The sequence below is a fragment of the Manacus vitellinus genome, unplaced genomic scaffold (genome assembly GCF_001715985.3).
Source record: "Manacus vitellinus isolate BGI_N305 unplaced genomic scaffold, ASM171598v3 scaffold_40_pilon, whole genome shotgun sequence".
Taxonomy (NCBI): Eukaryota; Metazoa; Chordata; class Aves; order Passeriformes; family Pipridae; genus Manacus; species Manacus vitellinus.
In genome coordinates, this window is record NW_021940541.1 from 2,177,068 (window position 1) to 2,194,014 (window position 16,947).

At 40.9% G+C, this 16,947-nt stretch overlaps 1 protein-coding gene across 1 annotated transcript in view; it reads right to left on the reverse strand.

The window, feature by feature from the left end:
• MKI67 (marker of proliferation Ki-67) overlaps positions 1-12,348 on the reverse strand; it is a 19,073-nt gene extending 6,725 nt beyond the window's left edge. The window contains exons 1-13 of the mRNA XM_029961987.1: positions 12,275-12,348; positions 11,349-11,462; positions 9,825-9,906; positions 9,628-9,743; positions 9,097-9,166; positions 8,469-8,547; positions 6,077-7,558; positions 5,522-5,760; positions 4,050-4,452; positions 2,732-2,847; positions 1,743-1,914; positions 1,522-1,656; positions 6-357 (exon numbers count right to left, since the gene is read on the reverse strand). Coding sequence (XP_029817847.1) covers positions 6-357; positions 1,522-1,656; positions 1,743-1,914; positions 2,732-2,847; positions 4,050-4,452; positions 5,522-5,760; positions 6,077-7,558; positions 8,469-8,547; positions 9,097-9,166; positions 9,628-9,743; positions 9,825-9,906; positions 11,349-11,440 — 3,338 coding nt within the window. The 5' untranslated portion in view covers positions 11,441-11,462; positions 12,275-12,348. The remainder of the gene's footprint in view (positions 1-5; positions 358-1,521; positions 1,657-1,742; positions 1,915-2,731; positions 2,848-4,049; positions 4,453-5,521; positions 5,761-6,076; positions 7,559-8,468; positions 8,548-9,096; positions 9,167-9,627; positions 9,744-9,824; positions 9,907-11,348; positions 11,463-12,274) is intronic.
• Positions 12,349-16,947: the final 4,599 nt, after the last annotated feature.

The following is a 16,947-nucleotide window of genomic DNA, read 5'->3' on the forward strand; positions in this document are numbered from 1 at the left end:
TCTTCAAGAGCTGCTTGATGCCAGAAAAGAACTCTACTGCCTCTGACCCTTGCTCTGGGGTCCTTAAAAGCTGCTTGATGTCTGACATGACCTCAACTTGTTCCAACTTCTGCTTTGGAGTCCTTCTTTTCCTTCCCGATTTCACCAGAGATTCTTGTCTTTCTGGAATGATTGATAAACTATCCACATTAATATTAACTTCTTGCACAGATTTTCTTTTTTCAGGAGTTTTTGTGGATATTTCATCAAATACAGAGCTTAGAGATGACTTCTCTCTCAGCAAGTGACAAATGCCTGGACTCTCTTGTTTCTGTTCTGAAGCATCTGAGTTATTTAAGGGTGACACCATCATTTCTCCTGAAATAAGTAGTAGATTTATGTAATAAACAATAGTTCAACAGTTAAATTTCATACGAATAGAATAAATAAGAAAATCGCCTACACAGAAATTAACTGGAACTACAAAATTTTCTTTTGATACATGATTAATATTAATGGTTTGGTTTATGGTTATGGATGCTTTATCTCTGTAAGGTGATAGATAGGACCACACAAAAGAAAAAGGCTTCTGATGGTTTCCTGGAAAAACCCTTCACCTGGGGAGACATTCTCAGAAACTGATAAAAGGATTAAAACGAAGAAAGGAGTGATATGGAGATAACACTGGTCTTTTTTTGCAAACTTCCTGGCTGCCAGGAACTCGGGAAGTGGACCTTCGAGCCTATTACTTCTATCATCCCAAAAATTAATTTATTGACTACAGACACTCAAACTTCCTAAAGAAAAAGGTATAAAGAGAGATTGGACATAAGCAAAAATTGGGGAAAAGTTCCATCAATGCTGTGGAGGTAACTGAAGGGCCGCCTTTTCTCCCTCCACCTTCTTGGAATGCTGTGGGGTGAGCGATTGCTTCACACCTATCCACTACTTCTACTTTTGCTCCATACTACTTTAACATTCTTACTTTCTACTTCATTGTAAGTTGCTTTTGCTTTAGCGTGTGTGCCTATGCTTTGTATTATTATTATTACTACATAGTTCAAATGTGATTTTTTTGGCAGTTAGAGCCTATTCCAGACACAGTGAACCCCAGACATTGTCACAAACTTGTATTAATAAACATGTTACTTCGTGAACTGTTAGACTGAGTCCGTTTTTAGGTGCTGACAGTTTTGCCGATGCCGAAATAATTCATAGGAGAAACGTGAGGAGTTTTCCTACTGCTGTTCTGTGCAGTCCTTTTGTAAATAGGTATCAAATGTCCTGCCTGTCTCAGTGAATCGGTTAAGCGAAGGGTCCCATTAGGCGAGAGGCTAACAGACTGCTTTGGACATTAAAAGGCTTTGATCTCCTAGGGGATGCTGACAGCCAAAAAACCAAATTAATACAAGTTGGACAGAAAATTCATCTTTTCTGCCCCTTTACAAGTGACAATCTCAATACTTTAAGTCTGCCCAGGCTGAGACCACAGCTACCACACATTACACCCTAATTATCCCTTTTTTTAGATTACAAACATACCAGATTCTTCAGGGGTGTGCAAGTCAGAAATGTCCCCTGCAGCACAGGTTGGTGTAAAATCAGCACTCTGAGCAGCAGCCAAAGGTAATGTTTTTTCACTCTTATTTTCCGGAGTTTGAAACATTTCAGGCACTCCTAGAAATTGTATTTGGAGAAGTAAGCACATGTTTTGACACAAGAACTACACAAGTGGCAGAGTGAGCAAGAGACTAAAACCTCACCTGTGAAGCTTTCATCCATATTCATGTTGAGCTTCAGGACGGGATTTTTTACCACTTTAGGGACGCGTCCAGCTGATCTGAGCGTGGTGGAGTAAGCTCTACCTACAACTATTGTAGCAGGTGACTCAGCATGACCTGTGCTGAAGTGACCTTTTATTTTCCTCTCTGGAGTCTGCAGAGGCAATAGGAAACAGAAAAATAAGAGTTATTAAATAAAGATTCTTCTTGGCAGAAGAAGTGGCCAAGCCATTCTCCATCACTCATCATCAGTCCTGGTTAACCAGGGAGGTCCCACATGACTGGAGGTTGTCCAGTGCCAGCTACAAGGGTTGGAAGGAGGACACAGGGAACTACAGGCCTATCAGCCTGATCCTGGCACTCAGGATGGTCCTAGAACAGATCAACTTCAGTGTGACCACATGGCACATACCGGACTACAAGGAGCAGGCTCAGCCTAGAAAAATAAGGTCCTGCCTGACCAACCTGACCTTTTATGACCAGGTGACCTGCCCAGTGGATGAAGAAAAGACTGTGGATTTATCTACCTGGATCTCAGTGAAGTCTTTGACACTATCTCCCATAGCATTCCCCTGGAAAAGCTGCATCCCATGGCTTGGACAGGTGTGCTCCTCATTGGGTTAAGAACTGGTGTAACAGCTGGGCCCAGAGTGGGGAATGGTGCCATCTCCAGTTGGTGGCTGGTCACTAATGGGGTTCCCCAAAGATCAGTTTTGGGCACAATCCTGTTCAAGGTCTTTACTGAGGATCTTATTGCTCAAATATTCGACTCAGTGATCCCGGAGGTCTTTTCCAACCTTAACGATTCTATGATTCCTTTTAAACAAAACCTACATTCCTTACATGCCATGACAAAGGCATCAACATTCCAGCAAGAGCTCAGAAGCCTCCAGCTTCTGTAGCAAAATATATCCAAGCTGTTTGGTAGCCATGCAAGAAAACAAAGTGAGCATGAAAAAGAAAAAGAATACCTTTGGTGGTTGGTTTATCCTCTTTGGGGGTCTTCCTCTTCGGACACTTTTCTTAGAAGTCTTTGACTGTGGTCTTGCAACACCCAATTTTACCACTTCTGCCCAAGATTTTGCAACTAGAAAGCAAGGGAGAAATAACCACTTTAACTCTCAGCTTTTTAAATGGAAGTTCACAATTATTTCTTCATGATTCCAATTGATTTTCTTTATGATTTTCCAACGCAGTCAGGCACAAGAAAGTGGTTGTTGTATCATCTGACACCACCAAAAGTGCTCTCTGAAACACTTCCAGTTGGAAAACCCCAATTTAACAAGTGGCCAAGTTTCCTCAGGATGACTTTCCACAACAAAACAATGAGCTCCACACAGTGTCAGAGATGTGAGATCCTGGAACCAAACACTGACCCAGTTCCATACTCACTCTTTTAGCAAGGAGAGAATTTTTCACCAAAAAACTTGCCATGAGCCTTTCAGACTCATTCGTTATCCACGAGTTTTCCTCTGGTGAGATTTAACATCAGAGAAATGGTTTAGAAGTAGAGCATATCCAGCTTGTCTTTCACCACCTTCCTGAGGAATTTCATAGGCAGGAAACTGTATTTATACTGCTTAAAGCATTTAGATCTACACAGTTTTCATAATTTCTCTTGTATCACCTTCTCCTTATGACACATTTCAAAAATTCCCAGAGCGAAGTTACCTTTATCCCAGCATGATTCTGTACACAACAGAGGGATCAGGGAATTAGTTATAGCTGTGTAATAAATGAAGCTGGAAGTTTGTAGGATATCTGCCTCTTTTGATTCGGAAAAAAAAGCTGGGAGAAAACAGGGATTATACAAAAGGAATCAGTTATTTAAGTAAAAATAAAATGGGAATGCTGTTCCTAAATAAAAGGATATTACTACTGACCTGTCAGAATTGCTGTGTAAGTCTGTAAATAAAAAGAACTTCGAAAAATTGTCATTGCAAAGGTGTTCTGGATGCAGAGAAAAATACCAAGCATCCAAGAAATTATCTGAAAAAGCACTGGAAACTAACCTTGCAAAAAGGATGCTAATTTTACCATTTCTCAACTTCTGAACATTAAGGTTTGTGTTCTAAACATGAGTTAATAGATGTTTTAGTAAGTTTGCTTTATGAATACGAGAAAATGCAACATTTTGCACTTCCCAGTTGCTTCCAACAAGCCCAAGAGTTGTCAGAAGACACACCAATCTCTTGGTGGCCTCTGCATAACAAAGCAAGCCTACTTCAGTTTTGTTTCTGTATTTTAAAGCATTAAAATGAATATTTCAAAGCAGTTGCTGAAACAAACCTAATAAATTAGCACTGGAGGCACCGCTTCTTCTCTTTGCATGGAGAACTCCCACAGCCCCGCTCCTTCTCTTCGTGGAAGTGCCCTTCAAACCCACTTGGGCACTTCTGGTTGGTTTGGCAGGTGTAGGTGATGCAAAGGTTTTGTCATCTTGGTTAATGGGGGAAGACTGAGGTGTTTTCACTCTCACACCGCTTTTCTCCTTTGCATTCAGGTCCTGTGCACCAGAATCCTTCTCCTCTGGGATTGGGAGCTGCGCCGGGAGCTGGGAAATGGAGAAACGCCCTTTTCTGTAAGGGGCTGGAGAGCCTGAAGGGACTTGAGGTGCTGCCTTCCCTGAGGAAGGGGAGGAGGCAGCTGGGGACTTCTGGGCTGGCAAACTTCTTTGTGAGATCTGTTTTTCCTGGTAAAAAAAAACCAAACAAAACCAACAACATAAAATTAGCACAGATGGATTTTTTCTTCTTTTTAATGGAGTAGTTTTTCAGCACATCTCCACTGAAGATCAAGTTGTCCACTGAAGGATTGCTTACCTTTCTCATAGAAGCAACCAGGGCCAGAATGAACCAAATAGGGCACAGATATCAACAAGCTCAACCCACTGAGGGTTGAAACCCTCACTTCTTTCATCTGTAACAATCTCTGTGGTAACTCAGAACTGCCCTTAAACCCAAATATGCATCACACTGAAACCAAGTATGGAAAGGGAAGGAGTGTAAGGTACCCACAACTGTAACAATGTGTACTGGTACAATAAAAACTAACTTAACCCTCACAATACATCCCACTACCTCCCAGGCTCCTGATAGGACTGGTGAAAGCTCCTCTCCACAGATTTCTGAGACCTGATCCTATGCCATCAAATCCACAGAAACAAGTGCTATTTAATCCTTTGTGGTCTCTCAAACCACTGGAATTATCAATGCAGAATAATAATTGAACCTGCCTGGTCAGCATTCCTGTCTCCATCCTCTGATGAGTCCTATGGAGGGACCCTCAGCTCTCCAAAAGGTTCAGGGAGAGATGGGACTGGTATCCTGGGGACTGGATCAGGAGGATTAAGTAGCATGGATATCCCATTAGTTAGTCCTTTTTATTCTTACCCTTTCCCATCTTTACCCTTTTTCCATGCCCGGCCTCCACTTGGATCGTTTTACATAGATTTCAGTTTCAAATTGATTGATTTTAATCTGATTTTTCTCCATGTGCTATAACCATCCAGTAAATTGCAAAGTGACCTTGTCCATGAACTTTGTTGCATTTTCACTTCATAATAAACCTGCTTTTGCCAATGCCTTTGCTGGTGATTTTTTGAGTGTCCTAAAACACTCATTTGTGACACCAACATACATCAAACAAGGTTTGCTACTAATTTTGAAATAATTATAATAAATAGTAGAATAAAAAAAATAGAATTTATAAGTTCTGTTCGCAGTAATGGTCTTAGCAACTTGAGAAGTCTTAAAGTTTACCTGGTCTGTGAAGAGCTTCAATCCCTGAGCCTTTTTCAGCACAGCACGAGGTGAGGTTCCATAGGGCAAGCTCAGCCTGGCAGGAAGAGCTCCTCTTTTAAGGGGAGAGTTGGGAGGCAAACTTTTATCAAACAGTTCTGGACTCAGATGGCCACCAAAAGACACTCTCTTTCTTTTTCCTGAAGTCTGAAGGAGCAAATCATCACTTTTCCTCTTCTGAGACAACCTTTTTGTCTTGCCTAAAAAGTACAATTGAAAATATTTCTATGTATCTAAGTATCCAAGTCAACATTTTAACCCACATGGAAAACAGTGTTTCCTTGTGCATGTTGAAGTTGGAAACGAACCAGATGGGAACTTACCTTAAAGAGAAATAGATTTAATTGAGGAAACTTTAATTATGTTACGGAGTATTGTTATGATCAAATATAACTACATATTTTAGAACTAATATCAGCAATTGGTTCTATATTTTATATAAGTGTTAAAATTCTCAGAAAGGTGTTTTAAGAATTTCTCAATATAAAAACAAAGCAGTGGATAAAATGTATTTACTTGAGTCTTCTCCACCCAACAGGCCAGAAGTATTTGTTTCTGGGACAGCCTTGTTGTCTTCCAGCATAGGAGTACTTCCAGAACCTCTCTTTGCTGACAGCCCACGTGGTCTGATATCACCAGCATCTTCCAAGTCTTGTTTCTGGTGATGCCCCTCCATGGCCAGCTCTGCTGGAGTTACACTTTCTTTTCTGTCTCTAGTCTTACCAGGATGTTCTTGCACAGTATTTGTCTCCAGTGCTGTTTCAGTCAGCATTCCAGAGCTCCTTGGCCTTCCCCTTTTCCTCTCAGAGCTCCTTGGCCTTCCCCTTTTCCTCCCAGAGCCAGGTGTCTGTCCAGCAGGAGATGCCATTAACTCTTCTGAAGCCAGTGTCTCTGTTTGGACACTTTTGTCTAAGAATTCTTTACTTTGCCTGCTATTTCTTCTGGGACTCTTGGAATTGGAGAAAGCAGCAGGACTTTCAGAAAGTCCCACCTCTGAGTTAAAGTTTGCCTGATCACTGATTTCCTTCAGCACTTCTTGTGCAGGTGTTCCTGACGGGCGTCCCTTGCTATTTCGTCTTTGTTTCATGGATTTGTTTTCTGGGAAAGGCAGTTGTGTCATGTCTGAACCTTCCCTTGGAGTTTCAGCTGGAATTTCTGACAGACACTTGGGTTTCAGTGACACACGCCGGCGGGTGGTTGGAGTATCAGCATTCACAGGATTCATTCCAGTGATTTCCTTGGAAGGAGACACAAAAGGAGACCGAGGGCTCTTCCTCCTGGGCCTTGGTGTGGACAGCACATGTTTATCTGCTTCAGAAACCTTTGGGGTGTGAGTCGTAGAGATGTGTATTTTCTCCCTAACTGAAGAATCCAAGCGTTCTATGGAGCACTGCTGCAGTGAAAACAGGGAATTCTCACCATTCTCCTTGCTGGGAGTAACCTTGGCACCTTTAGATGTGACTGGTGTACTCAGTTCCTCAGGATTCTGCAAGTGACTCTGACTGGTATCTCTCGACACCTCCTGCGAAAGAGAATTTTGAAGACTTCTGGGAAAACTCCTCCTGGGAAAACTCCTCCTGGGAGCACTTCCTCCAGCTGCCAGCTGCTGAAACCCTGAGTGGTTCACTTCACTTCTTACAATTACACATTCTTCCATATTTCCACTTCTGCCTCTTTCTTTTCCTTTATTCAGGTTGCCCAGATCACAACCAGGGGATGAAATCTGAGCACTTGGCTCTGGCACAACACTCTCTCCACCTTCTCTTGCAGCTTGTTGGGAGCCATTTCCCTTCTGCAGAGATTTTTTCATTTGCATCTCATGTTTCAGCTTTTCATAGAGATTAGTAAAGGGAGACATCTCATTTTGCTTTTTAATAACTTGGTGTATTCTGTGTGAAGGTTTGGGTGTTTTTGGTTGGACAGGTAAAGCTTTGGATACATTTTCCTCTGTGGTTTGTTTATTTTCATTGGCAATTTTTTCTTCACATTCAGCATTATCTATAAAGGAAGCAAAGCAAAACAAAAAGTAATACAGAAAGTGACTTATAAATTGCAGAACTACAAATATAAGTTCCATAAATACAGATTAAAAATTCCTTCCATTCCTCTCCCAAGACAGTCAACAAGGGTCCATTGAAATAGAACACTTGGAAACAGCCTGGGCTTTTAAAACTGGAATATTTGTCATAAAAATCAAACCCATCTGTAGATAAAAAGCCTTCCCCAAAAAACTTTGTATCTTTACGAAGTTATTTAAGACAAGAAGGACGGGAAGGTAAAGTCCTGGCATTTAACCCCTTCATGGGCTATAACTATTAGACTTGGAAGCTCCAAATTTTTCTGGTTCTACATGAAGCAGTTACTGTAAACAATTACTTCAATATGTATACCCAAATTTATACTTATTTCAGTGTCTTATTAGGAAAGAATACTTGCTGAAAAGAGATATAGCAGAGAACTGCAAGGTAAATCTTAATCAAAAAGGTGAATTTGCCACATGTTAAGCGTTTGCTGCCTCTGCAAAGTAAAATGTAACAGGAAATTGTTTCAAATACCAGTTTCAACTCACATTTGTATTGCACTTGCAAAGCTGGTGAACTGACCTTCCTTTCCAAACTCAAATGTGCATAAATCACTGAAAGTAATATCTGTGAATTTTGCCTATGCCAGGCTGTTCCTGCCCATATGTCAGGATGCAATTCAGTGATTTCTCCTGGCAGGATGTAGATTTGGGAAATCAGTGCATGTAGGTATAATGAGACAGTCACTGCCACAGCAAGGTGGTGTCAAATTCAAGAGTCTTAAAATGCCTTTGTTTCTTCTTTTTAACCTTGTTTTTCTTCTTATGCTAAGAATGAATGCAGTCAAGGGGACACAAGAAAACAAAACCCATAAAACAGGTACCAACCTGAAGCACCAAGACTTTTAGATCCTGAAGTTTGTTTGTGTAATAATTCCACTTCTGCCACCTGCTGAACATGAAGAACCTGTAAATTTGTACAATATTACAGCCCAGCAACAAGTATTTTACAGTTCAGCTTTTAACTGTACATTGAAAAACACTCTTTACAGAAGTATACACATTTTTTACTAAACAGGCTTAAAAGTATTCAAATGAAATCCCAGAGTATTTCAATATTTAAGAACATTGACCAACACGTTTGAGGCCCCAGAGCAGAAATTTGTCTTGTTTTAGCATTATCAGCTCTAAAAGCAGCTGTAGCATAAGAATATAAACCAGCACATTTCAATCTCCCCTTCTTAACAGAAGAGAGATCTATAGTGGAAGATTTATAGCTCTGCTTGCATTAGTAACATCATAGATTATTAATCATCTATTAGCAAAAACTGACAAGCCGAAAATCACTAAATTTTTTCAAGCACTTATCTGAAGGAGTTTATTTGTATTTTCAGATAGAAAGGTAGTTTAGGGCTGAAAAGTTACTCCTAATAAGAAAATAGAACAAAGAAATAAAATTCTGCCTCGCTACTAATACCAATACTTGTAACAAAAAAGCCCATGGCCACAAAATTACCTGCAGGGTTTCATCTTTTGGAGACCTGGAACGCCTCTTCTTCGGAGTTGACTGGAGAGGATATTCAAATCTGAAAGAAATATTTTAAAATACACCCATTTTTTGTCAAAGAGTTGATGACTAAATTCCCATTACTAAGATAAAAGACCGAGAAATAGTTTTCCCCTCCCAACAATACACAAGTCACTTGTAAAGGCTTTAACAACTTAAAAATACTGCTAAATTTATCCCCAAAACTGACTACACTGGAAACAAAATCAAAACAATCTCTGAAGACAGTTTTATCTTTATTGATTTAGCTTAACATAAGTGATTAAAAAACCCAGAATCTTCAAGCAATCCTGTCTTCTGACAACAGTCTGTAAGACTTTGCAAAGAAATATGACATGAACTACATTAAGTTACATTCTTGGATTAAGTAATAAACAAGTAAAGAAATACGAAATCAAGTGTAAAGAAATATGAAATAAATAAACTACATGAAGTTACATTCTTGGATCAATTAATGAACAGTTTGGCACTGGCACCCACCTGAAAGAACGATCGATAATAGTTAAGACATCCCCGTGCTTCAGAGGAACAGGCTGCTCAAAGCAAACCCCATTCAGCTGTGTGGGGTTTACTGTGCTCAAATTAGTCAGTACTGCCTGAAAATAGAACAAATATTTCAGTGGCCTGCTGAGATGCAACAAGGCAATGCTTATTCCATGAAAACATGCAGATCTTACCTCCTTGTTCTCATTTATTTCGATTTTACAGTGCTCGTTGGAGACCCAGGGCAGTCGCATGCGGATGTCACACTCTGTTTTCCTGGGGGGAAATACAGTTGGAGTTGCACACGAGACACAGAAAAACCTGCTCTAGAATTACGGGATTTCCCAATATTTTAGTTAATAATTGTACAGAAGCAGGATTTCTAAAACTGGAAGATAATTAACTACCTCAAATCTTTGAAGTGTGACAAAAAATAGCAGCTCGTACTTCAGAGAATCTGTGTCAGAAACAATATGTGAAATACCCAAACCTTCCAAAAAGCAGATCACAACAAGCAGAGACACGACAACAGACAGCTGGTGGTTTGAGATTGTTTCCCAAGTTTCCCCAAGACTTGTGGAATATTTCTATACAATATCAGCACATGCTTTTAAGCTCTGTCTTAGCCCTTTGTTACTGACCTGAGAACAGATAGTTGGACCTTTGGCCTCACCTGGATAAGCACTTTTACCTTCTTAAAAGTTGTGAGGGAGGGAAAACATGTTTCTAAGTGTACAGAGTTTCCCTGTCTGTCCTTTTTTTAAGCTAACCTCTATTGCCTTTGATGTGCTGTAGGTCTTAGGCAGGAAACATAGCACCTACTGTGCACAATACCTGGTGAAATTAGTGTACCTGGGGAAATTTGTACCTGCTTGAAATTAGTGTTTGCACCATTAATTATCACCTGTCTGGACAGCTCTGCTCCCACCAAAAAACAGTATCATCGACCCTGCAGTGCTTCTCACAGACTTTCACCATGGGATGAGATTCTGGACTGAATAATTACAATTATTTAAGGTAATATAATCAGTCAGTAAAGCACTGAACAGGCTTAGTTTAAGAGAAACAAAAATATTTTACTTGCAGCCTATTTACAGTAAGATCACGATGATGATGATATGGTCAAGTCTTCATACATCCTATTTGGGTGTATTAATTTTATCTTTCAATGTAAAACATGTGGATCAAGCTCAAAACCCACTGTCACTCAAGTGAGTATATCAAAGTTAGTTTCAAGACTGGAGAAGGAGGTATAAATTCTTAATACTAATTCTAGTTTGGGTTGACATCTTCCATCAGTGAGGTTCTGAAGTACAAAAAAGTAAATAAAAATTTATTTTCACTTGTCAGTTATCTGGAAACTGCCTCTAGGTAAGACAATCTCATCACCTTTTTATCAATTGTGGATTACTTTTAATCCCTTCCTCAGATTTCCTTTGGCCAGAAGCTTAAAATAAATAAATAGATGGATAGATAGATAGGTAGATAGATAGATAGATAAAAGTAGTTCTGGCAAGGAAAGGACAAAAAGCAATAACAAAAAAAGAAGTTCAACTTTCTGGTCCTACAATTAATTAGTCCAGGATCACCTTCCCTCTCTCCCCTGTGCATCATTCACAAATAAACATTTATTTTTGCAAATAAGTATTAAAAGATCTAATCTGCAGGAAAACATCACTCATTATTTCGATGTGTGCAAGTGCTCAACAAATTCTCACCTTCCGAATAAACAAGAAGTCGAGGTGAGTGGAAAAACAATTCCATCGGTCCCATTCCTTTTAATGACAACAATTTTCCCGTAGCGCGGCATCTTGGAATGTAGGGAACCTTACCTGGAAAAGAACATCCAGATTATTCATCCCAATAACGTTTTATGAGAGTAAATTGATGTACATTTTTATATGTTACTTTTGTTCAACATACTCCAACGGACAGAATAATCTCAGTGCTGTTTCCATGTGTCTCCCTGTCTGGAAAACTGGGAATATGTTTATGTAAAGTCAGACTATTTCACTTATTTAAGAAGTATTTGCTACCCAGCAGAGCCCTTGAAGCAGAAGGAGGAGGAATGGATTTTAACTGATTTAAACCCATCTGCACAACCAGATACACTTCTTATATACTTTCAGGTAACCTGCGTTATTTCACGTATAGATATGAGAGTGTCACGAAGCACAAGCGATCCTCAAAGGAGCCTGCATAAAAATACTCTATATTGAAAGCAGCAAGGGAATTAAACGCAGTTAAGAGAGAGCCTTCTGTAATTTTTTGCTCGGATAAAACACTTGTTGACAGCAAGCCCCAGGTTGGGGAGAGCCTGACAGTGCCCTCAGGAGTCCCCTTTGCCTGTGCCTTCCGGGGAACGACAATATTCGCTGTCCTGCACTCAGAGCACCCTGTTCACAGCACCCACCGCTTCCTACAAGCCAAAATTTACAAGCCCGGCCTCCGGGCGGCCACAGCCACCAGCGGGGGCACATAAACACCGAGGAAGGGAGGAATAAACCCCCAGGAGGGGCCAATAGCCATCATGGCGAGGTAGGCAGCCACCGAGCAGGAAGTGTCATGAGGACTGACCCCTCCCCGCGGCCCCTCGCCCAAAGCCGGTCTCCCCCCGGCCTCTCACCCTCTGGCCCAGCCGTACCTGGTTCGCTCGGAGCGCTGGCGGCCGCTGAGGGCCCTGTGTGGCGGAGCCTCCCCCTCCCCCCCTCCGTCACGCGGCACGGCGCGGCCCCGACTGAGCCCTTCCCCGCGCGCACCAACCCCTGTGCCTTTCCCCCCCACACGGTATTTTCTCGGTGTATCCTCCGCGCGCAACCACGAAACGGAGCCCCGGAAGCCGCGCAGGCGACGAAGCGGGAGCCGCCGCCGCCGGCTCCACCTGCGGCGGCCGCGTGGCTAAGGGACCGCCCCGAGCCCGCCGTCCGCGACAGGCGGCACCGGGCCCCCGGACTCTTTTAGCTTTGCCCGGTGCCCGACGGGCGGAAGGAGAAACGAACCCAGCTGATGACGGTTGAGATTTTGAAAAGGAGCGCGGTGGCCTCTGATTGGTGGAAGGGGCGGCGCGCGACGCGCGGCGGAACCAATGGGGAGCGGCGGAGGCGGTTTGAGTTCAAACGGAGGCTCCGCCCCCCGGGAGCCGCTCCCGCCTCAGGGCGGGGGAAGCAGCGCTGAGGGGCCTCCGGAGCACCCTCACGGGGGGGAGAGCTGAACCCGGACCTGTACATAAACCTGCACTTGTCCCTGAGCCCGTACCTGTTCACGAGCCTCCACCTACATTTGTACCTGTGCCCGAACCTATTCGCGAACCTGTGCTTCTACCTGTGCCTGTACCTGAACATAAACCTGTACTTGAACCTGAACCTGCGCTTGCCTCTGTGCCTCTACATGAACATGTACCCATATTAGTATCTGTGCTTGTATATGAACCTGTGCCTGTACCTGTACCTCTATCTGTGCCTGTATCTGAACTTGTAAATGAAACATGTTCCTCTACCTGAACCTGCATCTGAACCTGCACCTTTGCCTGTGCCTATACTTGTACCTGAACCTGAATCTGTACCTGTACCTCTACCTGTGCCCATACCTATGCCTGTACCTGAACCTGTGCTCACACACGTACCTGTAGCTGTACCTATCCCTGTACCTGAGCCTGTGCCTGTACCCTCCCTGCTACCTGAACCTGTACCTGTATCTGCATCTGTACGTGCATCTCTACTTGTATCTGTTCCTGAACCTGACTCTGAACCTAAGCCTAAACTTGTATTTGTATGTTTACCTGTATCTGAACCTCTGCCCATACCTGAACCTAAACCTGTATCTGAACCTGTGCCTGTACCTGTGCCCATACTTGAATCTGTAATAACAATAACAACAATAAGAATAATAAAAACAACGACAATAACAATAATAAAACTACACGTTATTGAGACATGCAATCTGGTGACCTTAATTCCAACTTAAAGTTCTGTGCATGTGTGAGGGAAAGAGATACAGGGGGAGAAAGGTCATCCAGCCTTTTGTGCTTCAGGGGATAAAATTCCCCTAACCAGTTTTTCCCAAAGCAGAACTCTTGATATTACTACTATTTTATTTCATTATCTAGCTTGCCTCAAAGACTAGTTTATGTGGTGTGATGGCTTTAGGGTACTTTGGATGGGACACAGATATAAGAAACCTTTTAAATTTTATTTCTTTTCAATTAAATTACTTGGAAGTCTATTTTATAAGCTTAGGTGGGATTTTAATTTACTTCAGCATATTAAGTCAGGAAATAATAATAATAATAATAATAATAATAATAATAATAATAATAATAATAATAATTTACTATTGTTTCAGCTTTCCACTATAACTTTATTCTACTGGACAACCTTTAATTTAGATATAAAACATTCAAAAATCAGGATTCTTTTGGATAACTAATTGGGTATAATTGCTAATACAGAGTTATTAAAGTCAGATCCTTCCTGGGGGTCTCTACAAGAGCAGTTATTCCTGAATGCTGTATCTAAACCAAACAGTTTATACCAGTAAAACTCTTTGAAAGCTGAATTTATTACAGTCTCTCCCAGCCCACATGTGATCAAACTAACTAACTAAATTTCCCCAATGCCAATAATTGTATATTCTGACATGATTTACAGTGTTTTATTAGTGCACTTACTGTCACTGCCTTTGGGAGAAATGTCCCTGCAAACACAGCATTACTTACAGGGAAACACAAGTTATAATACAGATTTTAAGCCTGGTTTTAAATCTGTCTCTCTGAAATAGCACCTGTACAAATATTTGCAAAAAGAGATTTACAGGAGGGGGAAAAATAAAAGGCATTTTCTTCAAGGCTTAAATTTGCTGTTGGGTTAATTTGGGAACATTTAATTTAGGAGGAGCACAAGCTGACAAATACACCTGAATCCATGCTGAACTAAAATTGTCAACTGTAAAAAATGGGGATAAAAATAATTTATTTTAAGTCAGTGCTTGAATTTCCTTTAAAATCAGCATCTTAATTCCTCCTGTGAAGATCCTGTTTTGTTCAAGTGTCTGAACCGGTGTTTTGGAAGCCCTAAATGAAGCTCACACAGATTTGCAGCATCACTGCTTTTTAAATAAAAAGCACAAGTTCTAGTTAAAAATTTTACTAAATTGGGGCTTTTATAAGGTATATAGGTATTAAATAAATCAATATTTAGGCAAATCTGGAGAGGAGGAGTTACTGTGTGATGAACACCTGAAAATTTAAAGTTTTGCAATAGATTTCCTCTCTTAAAATGAGAGTTTATTGCACTGACACATTATTGCACCCAAGATTTTTGAATGCTTGTACTCATGCATAGAAACTCATTGTGACAAATTATTTTATGTGGGAAGAATCTGCATAAGTTTATGAACAAATAGGATATATTTTCCAAAATTGTTTCTATCCACATTTAAGAAATACTTTGAAATAATACATTTCTCTTTAAAATGATGAAAGAATATAATAAACTACTATGGGAAAGAAACTGGGAAAGATCATTATGGGAAGCACTAATATTTTTAAACAAAATCTCTATTTCCTGTAATAAAAGTCCATCTTGAAAAGCAGCTTTTCAATAGGCACAGAAAGGCTCCAAAGCCAGGAAAGATGACTGGGGAGCAAATGACACAACGACACATCAAAATTATGTCAGTTTTTAAATGTAAATTAATGCTTTGCAGTCCATACCTGGGACTGGACATGGTCTGGGTCTGTGTAAAATTTTCCAATTCCAAAGGATTACAAAATCAGCCACAAGGATAATCCAGTCCAACTCCTGGCCCTGCCCAGGACAATCCCAAGAAATCCCACCATGTGCCTGATCTGGGAGGAAAATTCTCAGTCAGTAAATCCAGAGAGTTTTGCAATCAACTTCAGTAGATCAATTTTAATCCTAAGGGTGACCTTAAGAGGGGCTTTGCATCACCCAGTCAGTCCTTTTGCACGCCTGAATGAGCCATTTATACACTTTTTTTTTAGGACCAAGGAAAGATTCCACTGGATTCAGCAAATGAAATCAATCTAAATTAAAGTATAGAGTACAGACTTTACCTGAGTACGTAAAAACACGGGAGGAAAGCTATTTCAGGTGCTGCTTCCTTGGAAACAACTTCTTCTTGATCCATGAATCACAGAATCACAGGATGGTTGGGGTTGGAAGGGACTTTAAGTCCCAGCTCCTGCCATGGGCAGGGACACCTTCCACTAGCCCAGGCTGTTCCAAGCCCCAACCAAGCTGGCCTTGGACACCTCCAGGGATGGGGCAGCCACAGCTTCTGTGGGCAACCTGTGCCAGGGCCTCACCACCCTCACAGCCAACAATTCCTTCCCAATATCCCATCTGGCCCTGCCCTTTGTTACTTTGAAGCCATTGCCCCTTGTCCTGTCCCTCCAGGCTCCTGTAAATAGTCTCTCTCCCATCTTTCCTGTCAGGCTCCCTTCAGGCTTTGGAAGGACAAGGTTACTATAAAAATCTCAACTAGAAAATACTGTGCTCAATAATTCCTTCTCAAGATCTTCCTGACTGGGAGAGTTTTCCTTTCTTTGTGTCCACCCAACTGGAAAGAAGTCACAGCACAGATCTTTTGTTCAAAGTTTATGGACAGTTTGAGTGTGACATTCAGGAAAACACTGGAACAGTTTTTCATGCAATGGAAACAGGTGAAAGAATAAAATGATTATTTATGGAAAGAACTTCCTTGGCAAAGTCTCAACTCGATTAATAACTCAGTAATTCCTCTACTTTGTGCAAAGCAGCACAGAAAATGTATAAAAGTCATTAGAACAAAGCTCTTATGAAAGGATCTAAATTACAACCTAATCCTTTAATACCTCAGATGAAGAACACTCACAGTGAAGTTCAATTGCTTGAAAAATTCTCAATTGAACAATTTCTGCATTGAATAATTTCCGTATTAGGCAAAGCATTGCTTGGATTTGATATATATGCCCTAAACAGAACAAACATGTCTTTGATCTGCCTTAGTTTACACTGTTTAAATAACCCACTGAAATAAATATATTCCATGAACAGTTTATAATTCAAGTGTGGTTTTTTTCACTAAAAGCTGAGTTTCTAAAACCAGAATCATCTTTCTCACAAGATAAAGAAGTACAAGGTCTTTATGGTATTTCTTTGCAATGTTTAGAAGTAAAAAAAATGAAAACAAAACACTTTACCATCAGTGCAGTATAAGAACATCTATATGTTCACTGCAGAAATTGTGCAGAGCTGTAGTAATCAATAATTACAGTTAGCAATATTTATTCCTATTAAAAATTATTAATTAATAGCT